Source organism: Trachurus japonicus, chromosome 4, assembly GCF_045865225.1.
Source record: "Trachurus japonicus isolate A0001 chromosome 4, Traja_1.0".
NCBI classification, from domain to species: domain Eukaryota; kingdom Metazoa; phylum Chordata; class Actinopteri; order Carangiformes; family Carangidae; genus Trachurus; species Trachurus japonicus.
In genome coordinates, this window is record NC_140910.1 from 32,047,577 (window position 1) to 32,066,991 (window position 19,415).

The window sequence follows — 19,415 nt, forward strand, 5'->3', positions numbered from 1 at the left end:
CACATGTGACCGGAGCCTCCAGATGTTCAGCAGGAGGACGCTGCACTCCACCGCGGGTGAGTCCAGAACCAGAACCAGACCTGGACCTGGACCAGACCTGGACCCTGGTGGTCTTCAAACTAAAACCTTTTTCAGTTCATTCTCAGGGTTTTTTATTTTATTTTATTTTATTTTAACACGTTTGACAGATCTGGTTCGTCCAGATTCAGGTTTTCAGGAATTGAGGAAGTCGGCCGGTGTCGAGTATCCTCACCTGTCCCAGGTGTTTCCTGGTTTCTGCTGATGGACTCAGAGAATCCAGACCAGCAGGTTTTTATGACTCTCCGACCGATACCGATCATAAACCTGCCCACACCGACACCGACCGCTGAATGGATGAGAGAATAATAACCCTCCATGTCCTGTATTTATGATCTTGTGCATCACTTGAAGAAATAAAACCATTTATACTGAAATAAATAAATACAATCAAGATTTTAAAGGAATAGTTCACCAGAAAATTAAATTCAGTGTATTAGATTAATAGGGCCCGACACAGAAATGTCCATAAAACTACACAAAAACCATTTTATATTCCTCCTTACTGCTTGTTCGCCGCAATCCAAATGTCCTGAAGGGAGATAGTCCAGAGTTTACACTAAACTATGTAATTCAGGACATTTTTACAGCCTAAACAGTCCTGGATTGAATTTGCCTGGGGCGCGCTCTTGTGTTCACGCGTTGCACGTGATGCATCCATTTGCGCTACGGAAACCGCCGCAGACAAAATTTGTCTTATTTCTTTAAAAGTATCAAATGGCAGATCCCTCTTGTTTTTGTGTGTCGCTCAGAAACTCGGCAGGATGTAAAAACCGATGTGTGGTTACTATCCTGCCACTAGGGTTGTTCGGTATACCGGTACTAGAGTGGTACCGGGGTACTGACGCATTTAAAACGGTACCATACTGCGCTTCAATTTCAGAGTCAATTTGGTCTACATATGGGAAACAATAGGTGTGTGTGTGTTTGAGTAACATGAACGTCTGTGTTTCATTCTATAAACTACTGATAACAATTTCTCCCAAAAATGACAACTGGTCAAAATAACAAAAAAAGATGCAGTGTTTTCAGACCTCAAATAATACAAAGAAAACAAGTTGATATTCATTTTTAAACAGACCACTAATGTTTTAATTTAGGAAGAGTTCAGATTAATATAGATGGAAATTTAATCCTGCAGCAGCAGTAACTGTTTACTGATTTAATGATTACTGATGCATAGGTTATAGTTCTAAGATTTTCTATTAAAATAAAGCCAATAGGGGAGAGCGGGGTAAGTAGTGCCAATTTTTACTTAAACTGCCTTTAAAGCAAAGGGATTATAATAATGCCCCCAACTAATATATGTACATATAGTTTAGGATGTTGTGCATCCCTGGGAACAATCACTTTGAATCTTAAATCAACTGTTTCAGAAATATAGCTTTAGAAAAAAAAAAAAATTCTGGCACAACTTGCCCCCGGTGCGGGGTAAGTTGTGCCATTAGAGAGAATACACTGGGGTAAATTGTGCCATTGATAATTGAAGTAAAACAGATCATTTTAATGTCACAAATGATAATGCTATATAAAAGCAAGACATTCAATACAAAATTAAAGCCAGAAGCGGCGATGATCGGGCCTTCGCTTGTCCCCATGCAGTCGCGGAGGCCTGAGGCACACTGGGGGCTGTGGCGCAAAGAAACGCCATGTTTTGTTCATCCACCAGGCTACGAGCACAACCAGACTGGGCAGGTGTGTTCAGGGGCGGTCCCTCATCACACATGTTAAGTTTCAAGCAAATCCGTGCCCACTGCCATGTTTCTCCTATACACAGACAGCACTACCACTGGCACAACTTAACCCAGGCCCTTTGGCACAAATTACCCCGGGCCCAGCATTTTGAAAAAAAAGGATTCCCCAGCTGTTTTGAGCTGGCATCATGCTAACTGTATAGACTCATGGTGTAGCTTAATAAAGCACTAAAACATGTGTGAACTGTTTTCAAAGTTATCTATAATTGTTCAAACACGGCAATCAAAAAACCTTGATCATAGAAATTTTACTTTGGAGGGCAAAAACTTGTTTTTTGAACATAAATGTGCTTTCCTCTCAAGCCATGTGCCCCTCTTCTTGATAGGATGAGTGAAATGGATGCCCCTTCAAAAATATGTGGTCACATGACCAACTTCTTCTATGGTTTTCTAGATAATAGGGGTGGAACTACTTACCCCATGGCACAAATTACCCCACTCTCCCCTAATGACATTTTTTGTGTTCTCTTTTTATTTGGAAAAGTACCGAAAAGTATCGAAAAACATGTTGGTACCGACCTGTTCAGGCTCCAGATATCGGCCGATTGATCGGAGCATCCCTGATGATGATGATGATGATGATGACGTCGCTGTGTTTCTCCTGCAGTGAGTCGAGGACCCATCGTCCAGTTCAAGCTGTCGGACATCGGAGAGGGGATCATGGAGGTGACGGTGAAGGAGTGGTAGGTACCAACTAAAACTTTAACGAAAACTTTCTATTACAACCATCCTCAGTTCCTCGATTGTTTTCCTTTTTAACCAAATAATTATCTTATCTTAACTCAAATTCAAACTCTCAGTCAGGTCTCTGGTTGGTTAGTTAGAGAATAAACAGGAACCTGTGAAGGACATGATTATGTATTGCACTTAGACATTCATTTTTATTATACAAGAGTAATATGGTACATTCTTAGTTTAAATAACTAAACACATAGTTAAAGGTAGGCTACGCTAATGGAGTTTTTACTACTATGACAAACATCCTTTTGCAAAATCTATCACAGTCAAACAAAACTGTCAAATTACATCAAAAGACAAAAACTGAACTAAATTTGAACTAAAACAAAACCCTTAACCCTCCTGTTGTCCTTCTGGGTCAAATTGACCCAATCTGTTTCCTTCCTCCATCCTTCCTTCTTTCCTCCCTTCTTTCCCTTCTTCTTCTTCCTTCCTTGAACGAATCTGTTCCCTCCCTCCATCTTTCTTTCATTCCTTTTTCCTTTCCTTCTTTCTTTCCTTCCTTCCTTCCTTCCTTCCTTGAACAAATCTGTTCCCTCCCTCCATCTTTCTTTCCTTTCCTTTCTCCTTTTTCCTTTCCTTCTTTCCTTCCTTCCTTCTTCTTCCTTCCTTGAACGAATCTGTTCCCTCCCTCCATCTTTCTTTCATTCCTTTTTCCTTTCCTTCTTTCCTTCCTTCCTTCCTTCCTTCCTTCCTTCTTCTTCCTTCCTTGAACGAATCTGTTCCCTCCCTCCATCTTTCTTACATTCCTTTTTCCTTTCCTTCCTTCCTTCCTTCCTTCTTCTTCCTTCCTTGAACGAATCTGTTCCCTCCCTCCATCTTTCTTTCCTTCCTTTTTCCTTTCCTTCCTTCCTTCCTTCCTTCCTTCCTTCCTTCCTTCCTTCCTTCTTCTTCCTTCCTTGAACGAATCTGTTCCCTCCCTCCATCTTTCTTTCCTTCCTTTTTCCTTTCCTTCCTTCCTTCCTTCCTTCCTTCCTTCCTTCCTTCCTTCCTTCCTTCCTTCCTTCCTTCCTTCCTTCCTTCCTTCCCTACGTCCTTACTTCTTCCTTCCTTTTTGACCCAATTGACCCAATCTGTTCCCTCCCTCCATCTATCTTTCCTTCCTTTTTCCCTTCCTTCTTTCCTCCCATCTTTCCCTTTGTCCTTCCTTCCTTCCTTGACCCAGGAGGACAACAGGAGGGTTAAACTAAATCCAGTCTATGGTGAGTGACTCAGACTAAAATGAAAATAAATATTCTTGTCAAAATGGACACCACAGAACAAACACAAACACTGAGACCAGTGAATCCACCACAGACCCATTAGACCAGTTCAGGTCCTGGTCCTGAGACCAGTTCAGGTCCTGGTCCTGAGACCAGTTCAGGTCCTGGTCCAGCTGAGACCAGTTCAGGTCCTGGTCCAGCTGAGCCCGGTGTGTGTGTCCCTCAGGTACGTGAAGGAGGGGGACAAGGTGTCCCAGTTCGACAGCATCTGCGAGGTCCAGAGCGACAAGGCGTCCGTCACCATCACCAGCCGCTACGACGGCGTCATCAAGAGGCTCTACTACGACGTGGACGCCACGGCGCTGGTGGGGAAACCGCTGGTCGACATCGAGACCGAGTCCAGCTCAGGTGAGACTTCGCTGGACCAGGTGTTTGTTTCTCTTAGCGGTTTCACACTGGCACGGTTCTGGTTCTGGCTCTGGTTCGGTTCTGGAGTCTCAGGCCTGGACTACACGTATATGGATATTTTTTTAAGCGGATATTTTCGTCTTCGTTTAAAAAAAAAAACTCTGTCCACACAACAGAAATATCTCTGTCCATATAAAGAGGCAAAACTGGTAAACGATTTCTCCGTTTATGTGGGTGAATTCGCTGTGTTCGTGTGGTTGAGAGGTCCAATTGGACAGAAAAATGTGCGTTTAGGATTATATCGTATTCGTGTAGTCCAGGCCTCAGAACCTCGGTGCCGTCTGGCGAACCAGCAGCTTTCACACCAGTTTAAGTGGAACCAAAGTGGGAGGACGTCATTCAGCGTCACACAGGCGGAAGTAAACACAGCAACGGCTCTTTCCGAAACAGCAAACTACCGTACTATTTACTTTTAATATTTTTTCATGCGAGAAAGTAACTGTTAAGATCCCAAATATACGGCCAGTTTATCCAAATGACGGCTGTTTAGAAGTTTGCTCCGATGTTTTTTGGAGAAGTGAAGCTCCGCAGCGACCGGGACATCACAGAGACAGCAGCCGGTCTGCAGAGCTGCTCGGCCGGCCAACCTCCGTCGTCATCCCGGGGGGGAGAAAACGATCGCTAATTAACTTACCCGCAGGTTTTTAGAGGTTTACCACCGGCTGGTTAAATTATGTTTAGGAGATAAATGTTGGTCTCATTGATGAAATCTAACAATTGTGGCAGAAGCATTAGTTAGTTTGAATGAAAAGTGAAGCTTCCTGTGTGGACAGAAGAGCTGCGCTGCCTCTGGGCTCTGTCTGTACGTAAGTTACAGAAATCACCACATTTACATCAATAAATAAATGTTTTACAATGAACCGTATCAGTCTGCATTAAGTTTTATTTTACTAAGCTACTGTATACAACATGGTTACGGTTTTCTGTGTTCTGGTTCTGGTTCTGGTTCTGACCGGACCGTGTGTGTGTGTTCAGAGGTGATCCAGGAGGAGGACGTGGTGGAGACGCCGGCGATGGCGCGGGAGGAGCACACACACCAGGAGATCAAAGGTCACAAGACTCAGGCCACGCCGGCCGTCAGACGCCTCGCCATAGAGAACAACGTGAGTCCGTCCGATTTTATTTTGAAAGGAGGGAAACGGACAGTTAAAGTGAAGAAGTGAAAGATGTAGAGCAGCAGAGACAACAGCACAATCCCATTTCTCTTCCCTTAAAGGGATAGTTCAACATTTTGGCAAATTGGTCCATTGCCATAATAATCCCTATAGTCATAGCAGTAGGTTCGTTACCTTTAATTGTCGGTGCAAGCTATTTTTAGAACGGCGGAGCAGAGCCATGAGCTGCTCAGAGCTACGCTACGGAGGCTCATGGGATTTAAAGGTAAATTCATGCAAAACCACTGATGCGCGTTGCCTTCAGGGACAGTTTTTCATCAAGCAGTCTCTGCATTTCCCTCTAAAACAACTCTGTCTGGTAACGTTGTGTTATTATCTCATAGCGTGGTGACTGTGCAGGTCACAACTTGTCCACCAGAGCGTTGTGGAGTTGTTGGATTGTGTATTTGATGAGTTTGATGAGGGAAACCAAGAAATCCCATAATGAGCCTCCGTAGCGTAGCTCTGAGCAGCTCACGGCTCTGCTCCACCGTTCTAAAAATAGCTTGCACCGACAATTAAAGGTAACAAACCTACTGCTACGACTATAGGGATTATGGGCCAATTTGCCAAAATGTTGAACTATCCCTTTAAGGAATTCTATATTTTAATACCCACCGTAGAAATACACATTTGTTTCAACGTAGTCTTTTAGTGCTTTGCAATTAAATTTTCTTCTGTGCTTGTCGTCCTATGTGACTGATACAAATGACCTCTGCAGAGTTGCAGGTAAAAGTCCCCTTTTTGCTCTGTCTACAACCAACAGCGTCCCCAATTCGGCCAACTTTCTAAGTTGAAGTTCTCCTAGAAAAAACTTTCAGACAAACAAAAATGTCCAGATGTCCATTTCCAGCGTCAGCAGCTAAAGGGTTAACTGTGTTTTTACCGGCGTGTGCTCAGATCAAGCTCAGCGAGGTGGTGGGGACGGGACGGGACGGACGCATCCTGAAGGAGGACATCCTGAACTTCCTGGCCCGGCAGACCGGCGCCATCTTACCTCCCACTCCGTTCCAGGAGATCCACACTCCGGGTCCGGGTGCGATTCCCGCTGCCGCCGCCGCCGCCACCCGGCCCGCCGGCGCTCCGGCCGCCATCAAGCCCCCGCCCGCCATCCCCAGACCCGTGTTCACCGGGAAGGACGTGACCGAGCCCCTCAAAGGTCAGAGGTCATCTCAGCAGTCAGCAACGGGAAACTGTGACGTCAGTGCAGACTTTAGAGACTCTGAGATTATTGATGAGCTGATCAATCGATCACTTAGTCGGTTAGTTCTGGTTCTTTAAACAGGGATGCAAACAGCGCGCCGAAAAGCGAAACTCGCTTTTTTCATGACCAATTAGGTGACTTGTGTGAATCGTTCAGATCCAAAGAGTTTTAGTTTTTTTTGGGGGGGGGGGGATGGGTCTCAGCGTCTCAGCTGGGGTCAGTAAAATGTTTTTCTAACAGGCTGACAGTGACAATCACGTGAAACTGAGGCGAACTCATTCATGGCTGTCTCTGATTATACTGATAACAGCCGACCTATTCACCTCCAATGTAGACGCGCGACATGCACGCTCATTAAAGACGTCGCCTCCGCGATGTAGAATGTGTTCAATTCAAAAAAGTGAAACTAACACATTATATATATATACTGTATGTCCATTACACACTGAATGAAACATCCCATGTCTTTATTTATTCAGTTTATTTTAATAGTAATAATTATGACTAACATTCAGTGAAGACCTAAAATTCAGTATCTCCAAAATGGAAATATTGCAAAGGAATTTTTTTTTAAGCATTTTTAATATAGAAATGTTGGCCTTCTGAAAACTATGTCCATCTATATGCACTCAATACTTGGTTGGGGTTGAACTACTGGAAATTGTAATGTACTTATTTGTTAATGGTGAAACCCCCCCCCCCCCCCCCCGGGGAAATTCCTCTCTTTTTTGGTCCTGACCCGTTTGCATCCCTGTTTAAAGCAGCCATTCTCAACCTTGGGGTCCCGACCCCAGTTGGGGTCGCGAGATGATTTCTGGGGGTCGCCAAATCATTTTGGAAAAATATAAATATGCAAAATGAATGAATGAATTAATGTAGCGTCCGACCGGACGTTAGAAGGACGACGAGCGACTCTCAAACATGCATTTTATTACTCAAAACCAGTTACTGTCGGCCGTAACTACACCAAAACAACAACAACGAACCTGTCCACTTGTCTCGTGTCTGCCCTTCTCATTTCACACAGACACAGCTCTCTCTCTCCTGCCCCTCACCTCATCACCACATAGGGCCATGCGTTCACAGACAGTCTGAAATCGCAGAACTTAAACTTAATCATTACGCTACTTAAACATTATAACAGTAAAGGTCGTTACAGAGAGTTGTTTTAGTTGTTTTTTCGCTTCATTGTTTGTCCAAAATTCATTGTATCAAGCGGTATGGTTCTGGTCTGTGCGCGTGAGATTCTGGTAAAAACAGGTAGGCTAATAGAGACACCTTAAAAGTCTCTAATATTGCTAAAACATTTTTACGCTCTCATGAGGTGGTTTTCCAGACGTTATCGATATAAACGTGTATCGTAAAAGTGCTATTGAAACACTTAATTTACATTTACACGTGAGTTGAGTTGTGTGTGTCCAGTTGTGTTGGTAATGCGACTGGAGGGGACAAATGAACGACACGTTTCTTGGCATGCATTGCTGACCTGGGCATTGTTTCTTAATAAATTAGAAAAACTTTTCTTATCATTCCCCTTTTCCGTGCATGGTTGAAGGAGATTGGCTTGCATCCACGCTCCACTCGCTCCTGCGCCGACAGGTCCTCGCATGTCACATAAACCAGCCTGGGTGTGTGGACACCGCATCTATTTAAACTCCGTCACTTTGTTTTGTTCTTTTGCCCTGATGAAAACCTCCAGGTCGAAACATTGGCCATGGAGACAAAACTACAGCAGGTCAATTGATAAGCCAATTGATTTTTTCAGCGCAGGGATCAAGAACTAAAAAGGCAAAAAAAAAAAAAAAACACCGCGGACAGCGCTGCGCTTTATCCATCATGCGTTCACACTGGCATGTGTGTGTGTTTGTGTGTTGGGGTGGGGGGGGTGGGGGGGTCGCGGACAGCAAAGCTGCTTTAAAGGGCGTAGGTTTGACCCAGGCCTGTTTAGATGGTGGTATATGAAATGACCACAATTTTACTGATTTTAATTCATACGGGAAGCAAGTTGTTGCTAAAACTGGACACTTTTAGTTATGGCCACGGGGCAAACACACCGAGGCTCTGTCCTCTGGCTTCTGCAAGACACAAGTCTCATCTATTGGTGTGTTAATCCACGTTTCGATAGGTCATATAGTTTTTGATCAGTCACTGTTCAATGACCATGATCAAATTTGGAGAAGTGTTGAGATTATAATGGGTGTGTATTGCACGGAATGTTCGTGCCAGAGTGGGTGACATCATCGGTTAGAGTGGGAGAAGTTGTCTGAAATTGTTTAAAATTTTCTCTTTGCACGCTGCTCCCGGCCACAAATTACCCTCTACAGACATGATTTTTTACACAGTTGTAGACGAACTTGTTCTGTCTTTAACAATGTGCTCAACAAAGCAGAGAGACTTACAGAATTTAAACTGTGGGTCTCTCATTGCGGCCAGGTCTCTTCCTGCCGCCCATTGACTCTAATACAAAGAGAAGCAGAACGGACCCCTGTTTTAAACTCGCAAGTGTTTCTAAAATATTTACTGTAGAAACACCAAATCGTATCCAAGTGTTCAGGAAGTCCTTACGACGACCACGATCTGCTGCTTTTTCTAATAGAAGCTACTGTTCAGTCAGAATAAGCCCAAATGTGAGACTAGCGCAGAGGCAGAAAATCACCCTTTTTCTCTACATTTCGTATGTTTGTGTCACTGAAAACGTCTGACCCAGATAAAAAAGTTCTTGGTTTGAAAGTCTGTCCCAACTGAATTTTTAGCTGAATATCCCTTTAACAGTAGATCAGACCTGATATGTCTCAGATAATCAGTAATTAGCTGTTATTGATCAGGTTTCCACAAAGCGATGGTGAAGACGATGACGGCCGCTCTGATGATCCCTCACTTCGGCTACTGTGACGAGGTCGACCTGAGCCGCCTGGTGGCGCTGCGGGCGGAGCTCCGGCCCCTCGCCGAGGGCCGGGGGGTCAAACTCAGCTTCATGCCCTTCTTCATCAAGGTACGGGGCTGAGAGGTGGGGCGAGGGGGCGGGGCTTGGCGGGGGGCGACCTTGATGCTGATTGGTCACGTGATGTTTGATGCTGACGTTGATGCTGTGCTCTCATTGGCTCAGGCTGCCTCTCTGGGACTCCTGCACTTCCCCATCCTGAACTCCTCATTGGACCAGAGCTGCCAGAACATCACCTACAAGGTACGACCCGGACTGGACACTTTCTACATTGTAGATTCAAACTTTTTCTTTAAGACCCAGTTGTTTCAATCCGTTGTTTTGCCATCCAGGATCATGTAATCCATCTCTACCTTTACCCCAGTTGTTCAGAGCAGATACAAGCTTCTCTAGATGACCAAATCCAGATAATGAGTGTTTTAAATGTGTAAACAACAGGTAGAACAGCAGCATGGAGACACTCAGAGTGGATTTATTTGAAAATGGGATGTTTGTGTTGTTTTCTCTGCTGTTTGTTGTTTCTTCAATGTCGTTTAAACAGCCAGACCTCATCTGACCCAGAACTAGTGTTGTCACGATACCAACATTTTGGCACCGGTATTGGTACCAAAATGTTTTTCAATACTTTTCGATACTTTTCGGTACTTTTCCAAATAAACAGAGAACACAAAAAATGTCATTATTGGCTTTATTTTAATAGAAAAACTTAGAACTATAATATATGTATCAGTAAATAATCAGTAAATCAATAATCAATCACTGCTGCTGCAGGATTAAAATTGAAATTTCCATCGATATTAATCTGAACTCTTCCTAAATTAAAACATTAGTGGTCTGTTTAAAAATGAATATCAACTTGTTTTCTTTGTATTATTTGAGGTCTGAAAACACTGCATCTTTTTTTGTTATTTTGACCAGTTGTCATTTTTGGGAGAAATTGTTATCAGTAGTTTATAGAATGAAACACAAACTATCATTTTACTCAAACACACACACCTATTGTTTCCCATACGTTGACCAGTGTGTGGTGCAGTGTCACAGAATCAAGACCAAGACACAAATTGATTCTGCACAGAGAGAGAGAACCGAGCATGCATGCCAGTGGTGTGCGGTAAAAATGAAACTTACCAACCAGCTGCGTTTCCTATTAATTAACGAGTCTGTGGCGGCCCGTCTCTCACGTGCGCGCTGGTGCACACACACACAAAGACGGGTCAAAGTTTCCTGATCCGACTAAACAGTTCTGATCAACACAAACTGAGGGTTTGATCCAGATTAAAACAGAGACTGGATCACGTGATCTGGTTTTAGTTTTTGCAATAACCCGTTTTCAAGGTTTTATCCGATCAAACTGGGCACTTTTAGTTAGGGCCACGGGGCAAAGACAGCGAGGCTCTGTCCTCTGACTTCTGCAAGACACAACACTCGTTTATTGGTGTATTAATTCACGTTTTTTGATAGGTATTATAGTTTTTGATCAATCACTGTTTAATGACCATGATCATATTTGGAGAAGTGTTGTGATTATAATGGGTGTGTATTGCGCAGAATGTTCAGGCTAGCGTGGGTGACATCATTTTTCTCTTTCCACGCTGCTTTCAGCCACAATTTACACTCTACACACATAATCTTTTCCACAGTTGTAGACAAACTTGTCCTCTCTCTAACAATGTGTTCATCGAAGCAGAGAGACTTACAAAATTTAAACTGTGAGCCTCTCATTGCGGCCAGGTCTCTTCCTGCCGCCCATTGACTCTAATACAAAGAGAAGCAGGAGGGACCCCTGTTTATAACTTGCAAGTGTTTCCAAAATATTTACTGTAGAAACACCAAAATCATACCAAAGTGTTCAGGAAATCCTTACGACGACCACGGTCTGCTTCTTTTTCTGATAGGAGCTACCATTTGGTCAGAATAAGCCTAAATGTGAGACCAGTAGGGCTGACCTCCAAAAGTCAACTATTCGACGATTCGATTCGGAGGGGTCTGATTCGACTATGAACCTCGTAGTCGAATCTAACCAAGACTGTACCATTCTGACTATATGGGGGTGCCCACGGCTGCTGAGCATAAATTGTTACATAGAATGTCTTTTTTCGTTATAAAAAGACTATTTTGATACAAAATCTGCCTACTTTCTGTTAATAAAGAGTTCAAAATTATGTGTGCGTTTAAACGGTAGTCTTAGCTTCTTACTACGTATTAATAAATCACCCACTGCAGTTGCACAATCAAATGAGCGGAGGTTTTTTTTTTTTTTCAAATGAGTGGAGGTGAGCAGTAGGACCGTCAAAGTCACGGTACTCAGAAGTCACTGCAGAACACTCACTGAGTGGCAAAAAGACGAGAGGCAGAGCCGCCAAAGTTTAAAATCAAGGAAGTCTGACAGTCTAACTTTGTCAACATTTATCATGCATGACCTGACAGAACAGCAAAACATTGTGAGGATACATCTGACTTTGACCGAGTTACATTCAAGAACCTGCTTTCAATCACGGAAAATAAATTAACTCCAGCGGTGATTTTTTTTTTCTCGATGGATCAGCTGTTTACCGTTTCAAGTGTCAATAGTTCTGATGGTTAGACAGATGAATTAGTCCCTAACACATCCTAAAGTTTGACATGTCAGAGTTTTTCAGAAGAGGAACTTGTTTTTTTTCCGACTTCCGAGTTGTAATGAACGCACCATGCGTGTCGGGAGTCACAGCTGTAATCTCGTCCCTCTGCAGCCTGTCTGTCTCTCTGCCGGTGCCGCGGTCACACTGTGTGTGTTACAGGATTGATTAACGTAATGTACGGATTGTCGAGTCCTTCTGACCTCAGTTTGTTTTGATACTACATGTTTTACCCGGTTTCTCTGTGTCCACGACCACCGCTATCCTTCACCACGTTGAGGGATGTTTGATTTGCCACTCACAGTCCGAGCAAAAGGAGCGTTGTCCAGGGCAACGTAACATACAGTAAACGCATACCCTGGCTCACAATGCCTACTAAAAATCATCCAAAGTGTGGAAAATAAATAAAGGTATTTGTTTTACACCTACCATATTTTTGGGGTGTTTTAGCTCTTTTGTTTGAAACGGGAAAAAGTTGCAAATTTGCTGCTATCTAAAAAAAAAAAAAAGGTTTGACGATCAGTCGACTACGGCAAAATCTGACGAATCAGATTCGACTATGAAAATCCTTAGTCGAAAACAGCCCTAGAGACCAGCGCAGAGGCAGAAAATAACCCTTTTTCTCTACATTTCGTATGTTTGTGTCACTGAAAACATCTGGCCCAGATAAAAAAGTTCTTGGTTTGAAAGTCTGTCCCAACTGAATTTGTAGCTGAATATCCCTTTAACAGCAGATCAGACCTGTTATGTGTCAGATAATCATTAATCAGTTGTCATTGATCAGGTTTCCCAGAATCCGATCAGATCACTGGGTCTGGATCAGTCTGACCCGGTTACTTCACATCATTTATATCTAATCACCTTGGTGTGTCTCTTTGCCCTCAGGCGTCTCACAACATCGGGCTGGCGATGGACACGAGTCAGGGTCTGCTGGTGCCCAACGTGAAGAACGTGCAGCTGCTCAGCGTGTTCGACATCGCCCAGGAGCTGAACCGGCTGCAGACGCTCGGCGCCGTGGGGCAGCTGGGAACGTCGGAGCTGACGGGGGGAACGTTCACCCTGTCCAACATCGGATCAGTGAGTCCAGACGCCGCCGCTCTGAGGACGGAGACGGACTCTAGACCCGCTCTAACCACAACCTGTTTCCTCTGTGTGTGTGTTGTAGATCGGAGGGACGTACGCCAAACCAGTCATCCTCCCTCCTGAGGTCGCCATCGGAGCGCTGGGGAAGATGCAGGTGAGTTCCAGACTTTCCCACGGCCCATGAACACACCACAGAGGTCAAAGTACTTAGATAAGCCAAGCCCCGCCCCCTTCCTGTGTGTGTGTGCAGGGTATATAATAAAAAAAGAAAGAAAGGTAATTAGAGCTTAAAGGGATAGTTCAACATTTTGTCAAATTGGTCCATTGCCATAATCCAGAGCACAAAAAAATGTAGGTGCATCTCTCCCTAATAACTTTAAAAAGGATAAAAGAAAAATACAAAGAGTAATTTAAGATACATAAAAAAACAAACACATTAATTTAAATAATACAAATAATAGATTAGGCCTTGTAGCGCCACATTATGTAATAAAGTTGCATTATAATGCAATAAATGTGTAAGAAACCTGGCCGCATTTTGTTACAAGTTGTTACATATTGCATTATTACAAAATACAAGTGTTGCACTTTTTTATATAGAAAATGTAATAATTTTGTGCAAAATGTAACAACTTATTACAATATGTGGCAAAGTTTATTATATATTGCATTCAAGAATTTTACAAAAAAAAGGTTACAAAATGTTACAAAATGTGGCAGATTTTACAAAATATTACATCATGAGGTGAAATTAATTACATTATTACAAAATGTGGCCTCAATATAGGCCTCAATTAAATGAATAATAAAAAAAAACAGTTTTCTTCACAATTTATTTAGTAAAATAGAAATGAAATGTTTAGTGTTTGTTCCTCTGGTGATAATACGACAGGATGATCAGGAGGAGAGCGAGGCTGCAGCTCAGAGGTCAGAGGTCATCTCGCCTGTCCCCCCGTGCGGCGCTGTGACGTCGTCGTCGTCGTGGTGACCATGGTGGGGGGCGTGGCGGTGTGCGGCTCCATCAGCTCGGTCAGAGCTCTGTGGGAGACCCGGATCAAGAGGAGGAGGGAGGAGCAGGACGAGGAGGAGCAGCAGAGGAGGAGGAGCGGCACCGAGCGGCGCTCCAGACTCAGCCTGGGGGTCTGGGAGGACCGGGCCCTTCTGGCTCGACTCAGACAGAAGCTGCAGACCGAGGACGGACGGCTGGTGCTCCGCATCGAGCAGGAGGAGTGGAAGGTATCAGATTATTGTCCTGGTCCAGTCTTCGGTCTGATGCAGGGGCCTAGCTTTGGGTTAAACATTTGGGGGGGGTTAAGATCTCTGTCTGTAAAGGGATTTTTTAAAGCAAAAAAGTCAGCGTATGCGTGAAAAAGTGCAAAATCATTAACTTTGATAAAAGGACAAGGCTTATTTGCCTCTTTATTTTGTCATTTCCGTATTAGAATATGGGCTAGACCAATCATGACCAGGGAATATCACATCATAAAATAACGGTGTAACTAACGACACTACTTTTTCAGTGACAGTAATCAAAAAAGTTACCTTTCCCCCGCTATAATGCCGTTACCGTTACTGACAATAAAATGCACCGTTACTTGACTCAAGAAGTCCCATCATAAAATAATAATACATCTGTTAAAGTGTACGTTTGACTTTTTTTTCAGTCCATAAACCGACTAGTAGAAAAAAAAACATGTATCTGGAACGAACCAACTCCAGAGTTGGGAGGGAGGTTACTGGGATGAGTTCAAGTAATTTGACATATTTCAGCATTTTATATTTAAAAAAGCAACGCAATTGTTACTTTTATTACAGTATGTAGTAATTCAGTTACTAACTCAGTTACTTTTTGGTAGGGCTGCAATTAAGGATAATTTTCATTATTGATTAATCTGTCGATTATTTAAACCATTAACCAATTAGTTGTTTGGTCAATAAAATGTTAAAAAAATGTTGAAAAATATCAATCAGTGTTTCTCAAACCACCAGACGACGTCCTCAAATGTCTTGTTTTGTCCACAAACCAAAGAGAGACTCAGTTTATTGTCATAAAGGAACAAAGAAACCAGAAATATTCACATTGAAGAAGCTGCAATCAGAGAATTTGGACTTTTGTTCTTAAGAAACTACTCAAACTGATTATTAGATTATCAAAATAGTTGATAATGAATCGATTATTGTTTGATTAATCCAGTAATTTTGTTGTTTTTTTATATCATAAATTACGGCCTTGGTCTGATGCGAGTGTTTGTCTCTGCAGGTCCTGCCGGGCTGTCTGGTCCAGCTCAACCAGGTCCAGGAGTGGCAGCTCCACCGGACCGGACTGCAGAAGATCCCTCACTTCATCTCCAGCTTCCAGAACCTCCTGGTGCTCGATCTGTCCCGCAACGGCGTCTCTGAAATCCCCAAACAGATCGGTCAGTAGCCTACCTCCGACAGGTCAAAGACCGACCCTGTAGCCGGTCTCACCATGTGTCCTCCTGGTTCTGGTTCTGGTCTCAGGGATGTTGACGCGGCTCAGAGAGCTGATGCTGAGCTACAACCGAGTGCAGGTGGTTCCCGAGGAGCTGAGCGGCTGTGAGAGTCTGGAGAGACTGGAGCTGGCCATGAACCGGGAGCTGGACCACCTCCCTGACCAGGTACGGACCAGGGGCCGGATAGGAGTCGACTTAGGAGTAAAACAAATTATTGACTGAAAGAAAAAAACAAATTAAAATTAAAAAAAACAAACCGAGTTCACTTCATGCACGCGCACCTGCGTCCGCGTGACGTCACAGCGTCGCACCTGGAACAGCGTGAAGAGAAAGTGAAGCAGCTGAGATTCTGACGTCACTTGAAGTCTCTTTTTTTTGTCTGTAGTGTTGTTGTTGTTGTTGTTGTTGTTTAATTCTTACTGTCTATCCGTTAAAGTTGCGTTATTTAAAGGGATAGTTCAACATTTTGGCAGATTTTCTTATCACCATAACCCTCTATAGTCATAGCAGTAGGTTCATCACCTTTAATTATTCGGTGCATGTTGTTTTGAGATCGGCGGGGCAGAGACGTGAGCTGAGCTGCTCAGTGAACACAGTCAAACTCATCAAATAAATACACAATCCAACAACTCCACAACACTCTGGTGGACAAGTTGTGAGCTGCACATTCACCACGCTATGAGATAATAACACAACGTTACCAGACAGAGTTGTTTTAGAGGGAAATACATGCAAAACCGCTGATGCGTGTTGCCTTCAGGGACAGTTTTTCTTTAAGCAGTCTCTGTATTTCCCTCTAAAACAACTCTGTGTGGTAACGTTGTGTTATTATCTCATAGCGTGGTGAATGTGCAGCTCACAACTTGTCCACCAGAGTGTTGTGGAGTTGTTGGATTGTGTATTTGATGAGTTTGATGAGGGAAACCAAGAAATCCCATGAGCTCTGAGCAGCTTTATTTAGCATTAGAGGGAAATGCAGCCGGAACTACATTCCAGACACGGCTGCTGGGCGGAGGGATTTTTAAAAGAGAAAGTAGTTCAGAGTATTTGCTTCATGTGTTGTAATGTTACATAATTATACATGATTATTTCATTAATTATCCCTTTAATGTCAGGCTACAAAGAGTCCAGGTGTTCAGGTGTCTGACAGCAGCACATCTGGTCGTCTGTCTGGACCTGTCTGTACCTGACCGTGTGTGTGTGTGTGTGTGTGTGTGTGTTCTCTCCCGGTCAGCTGACTCAGCAGTACCGCCGCCGGTGTTTCCGGCTGCAGAGCTTCAGACCGGTCCGGACCGCTCCGCCGTTTGTCTCCACATGTGACCGGAGCCTCCAGATGTTCAGCAGGAGGACGCTGCACTCCACCGCGGGTGAGTCCAGAACCAGAACCAGAACCAGACCTGGACCTGGACCAGACCTGGACCTGGACCAGACCTGGACCCTGGTGGTCTTCAAACTAAAACCTTTTTTAGTTCATTCTCAGGGTTTTTTATTTTATTTTATTTTATTTTAACACGTTTGACAGATCTGGTTCGTCCAGATTCAGGTTTTCAGGAATTGAGGAAGTCGGCCGGTGTCGAGTATCCTCACCTGTCCCAGGTGTTTCCTGGTTTCTTCTGATGGACTCAGAGAATCCAGACCAGCAGGTTTTTATGACTCTCCGGCCGATACCGATCATAAACCTGCCCACACCGACACCGACCGCTGAATGGATGAGAGAATAATAACCCTCCATGTCCTGTATTTATGATCTTGTGCATCACTTGAAGAAATAAAACCATTTATACTGAAATAAATAAATACAATCAAGATTTTAAAGGAATAGTTCACCAGAAAATTAAATTCAGTGTATTAGATTAATAGGGCCCGACACAGAAATGTCCATAAAACTACACAAAAACCATTTTATATTCCTCCTTACTGCTTGTTCGCCGCAATCCAAATGTCCTGAAGGGAGATAGTCCAGAGTTTACACTAAACTATGTAATTCAGGACATTTTTACAGCCTAAACAGTCCTGGATTGAATTTGCCTGGGGCGCGCTCTTGTGTTCACGCGTTGCACGTGATGCATCCATTTGCGCTACGGAAGCCGCCGCAGACAAAATTTGTCTTATTTCTTTAAAAGTATCAAATTGCAGATCCCTCTTGTTTTTGTGTGTTTGCTCGGTCACTCGGCAGGATGTAAAAACCGATGTGTGGTTACTGTCCTGCCACTAAGCAAGCGGCCGTCCGCTACGTAGTGTTTGGGATTCAGACAGGTGAAGCTGCTCCCACTCGGTGGTTGAACGCTGTGTGTTTCACGCAGTCAGCTTCCTGATCTGCGCTTTGAGAGCGCGACGATCAACAATCGACCTGTTCAGGCTCCAGATATCGGCCGATTGATCGGAGCATCCCTGATGATGATGATGATGATGATGATGATGATGACGTCGCTGTGTTTCTCCTGCAGTGAGTCGAGGACCCATCGTCCAGTTCAAGCTGTCGGACATCGGAGAGGGGATCATGGAGGTGACGGTGAAGGAGTGGTAGGTACCAACTAAAACTTTAACGAAAACTTTCTATTACAACCATCCTCAGTTCCTCGATTGTTTTCCTTTTTAACCAAATAATTATCTTATTTTAACTCAAATTCAAACTCTCAGTCAGGTCTCTGGTTGGTTAGTTAGAAAATAAACAAGAACCTGTGAAGGACATGATTATGTATTGCACTTAGACATTCATTTTTATTATACAAGAGTAATATGGTACATTCTTAGTTTAAATAACTAAACACATAGTTAAAGGTAGGCTACGCTAATGGAGTTTTTACCACTATGACAAACATCCTTTTGCAAAATCTATCACAGTAAAACAAAACTGTCAAATTACATCAAAAGACTAGAATGAGACTAAAACTGATTTCCACCGATTTAACCCTCTTGTTGTCCTTCTGGGTCAAATTGACCCAATCTGTTCCCTTCCTCCATCCTTCCTTCTTTCCTTCCTTTCACCCTTCCTTCTTTCCACAATCCCTTTTCCCTTCCTTCTTTCCTTCCTTCTTCCTTCTTCTTCCTTCCTTGAACGAATCTGTTCCCTCCCTCCCTCCATCTTTCGTTCGTTCGTTCGTTCGTTCCTTCATTCCTTCCTTCCCTACGTCCTTACTTCTTCCTTCCTTTTTGACCCAATTGACCCAATCTGTTCCCTCCCTCCATCTATCTTTCCTTCCTTTTTCCCTTCCTTCTTTCCTCCCATCTTTCCCTTTGTCCTTCCTTCCTTCCTTGACCCAGGAGGACAACAGGAGGGTTAAACTAAATCCAGTCTATGGTGAGTGACTCAGACTAAAATGAAAATAAATATTCTTGTCAAAATGGACACCACAGAACAAACACAAACACTGAGACCAGTGAATCCACCACAGACCCATTAGACCAGTTCAGGTCCTGGTCCTGAGACCAGTTCAGGTCCTGGTCCAGCTGAGTGGTCCCGGTGTGTCTGTCCTCAGGTACGTGAAGGAGGGGGACAAGGTGTCCCAGTTCGACAGCATCTGCGAGGTCCAGAGCGACAAGGCGTCCGTCACCATCACCAGCCGCTACGACGGCGTCATCAAGAGGCTCTACTACGACGTGGACGCCACGGCGCTGGTGGGGAAACCGCTGGTCGACATCGAGACCGAGTCCAGCTCAGGTGAGACCGAGTCCAGGTTTATGTTTCTCTTAGCGGATTCACA

At 43.8% G+C, this 19,415-nt stretch overlaps 2 protein-coding genes across 2 annotated transcripts in view; both read left to right on the forward strand.

The window, feature by feature from the left end:
- On the forward strand, window positions 1-15,662 carry LOC146989249 (lipoamide acyltransferase component of branched-chain alpha-keto acid dehydrogenase complex, mitochondrial-like). Its single transcript, XM_085775368.1, has 10 exons — window positions 1-56; window positions 2,440-2,515; window positions 3,999-4,180; window positions 5,216-5,343; window positions 6,295-6,553; window positions 9,424-9,590; window positions 9,705-9,782; window positions 13,040-13,231; window positions 13,320-13,391; window positions 15,498-15,662. Exons 1-10 carry the CDS (start codon window positions 23-25, stop codon window positions 15,660-15,662), a joined length of 1,353 nt encoding a protein of 450 aa, XP_085631494.1. The 5' UTR covers window positions 1-22.
- LOC146989250 (lipoamide acyltransferase component of branched-chain alpha-keto acid dehydrogenase complex, mitochondrial-like) overlaps window positions 15,502-19,415 on the forward strand; it is a 12,892-nt gene continuing 8,978 nt past the window's right edge. Inside the window, exons 1-4 of the mRNA XM_085775202.1 lie at window positions 15,502-15,876; window positions 16,946-17,078; window positions 18,159-18,234; window positions 19,191-19,372. Of these exons, the coding sequence (XP_085631328.1) occupies window positions 15,742-15,876; window positions 16,946-17,078; window positions 18,159-18,234; window positions 19,191-19,372 (526 nt within the window). The 5' untranslated portion in view covers window positions 15,502-15,741. The remainder of the gene's footprint in view (window positions 15,877-16,945; window positions 17,079-18,158; window positions 18,235-19,190; window positions 19,373-19,415) is intronic.

Bases quoted from the DNA above. Each gene is read 5' to 3' on its own strand.
- LOC146989249 (XM_085775368.1), top strand. From the start codon at position 23: ATGTTCAGCAGGAGGACGCTGCACTCCACCGCGG. The intron at 57-2,439 runs GTGAGTCCAGAA...TTTCTCCTGCAG, and splicing joins GACGCTGCACTCCACCGCGG to TGAGTCGAGGACCCATCGTC. The intron at 4,181-5,215 runs GTGAGACTTCGC...GTGTGTGTTCAG, and splicing joins CGAGACCGAGTCCAGCTCAG to AGGTGATCCAGGAGGAGGAC.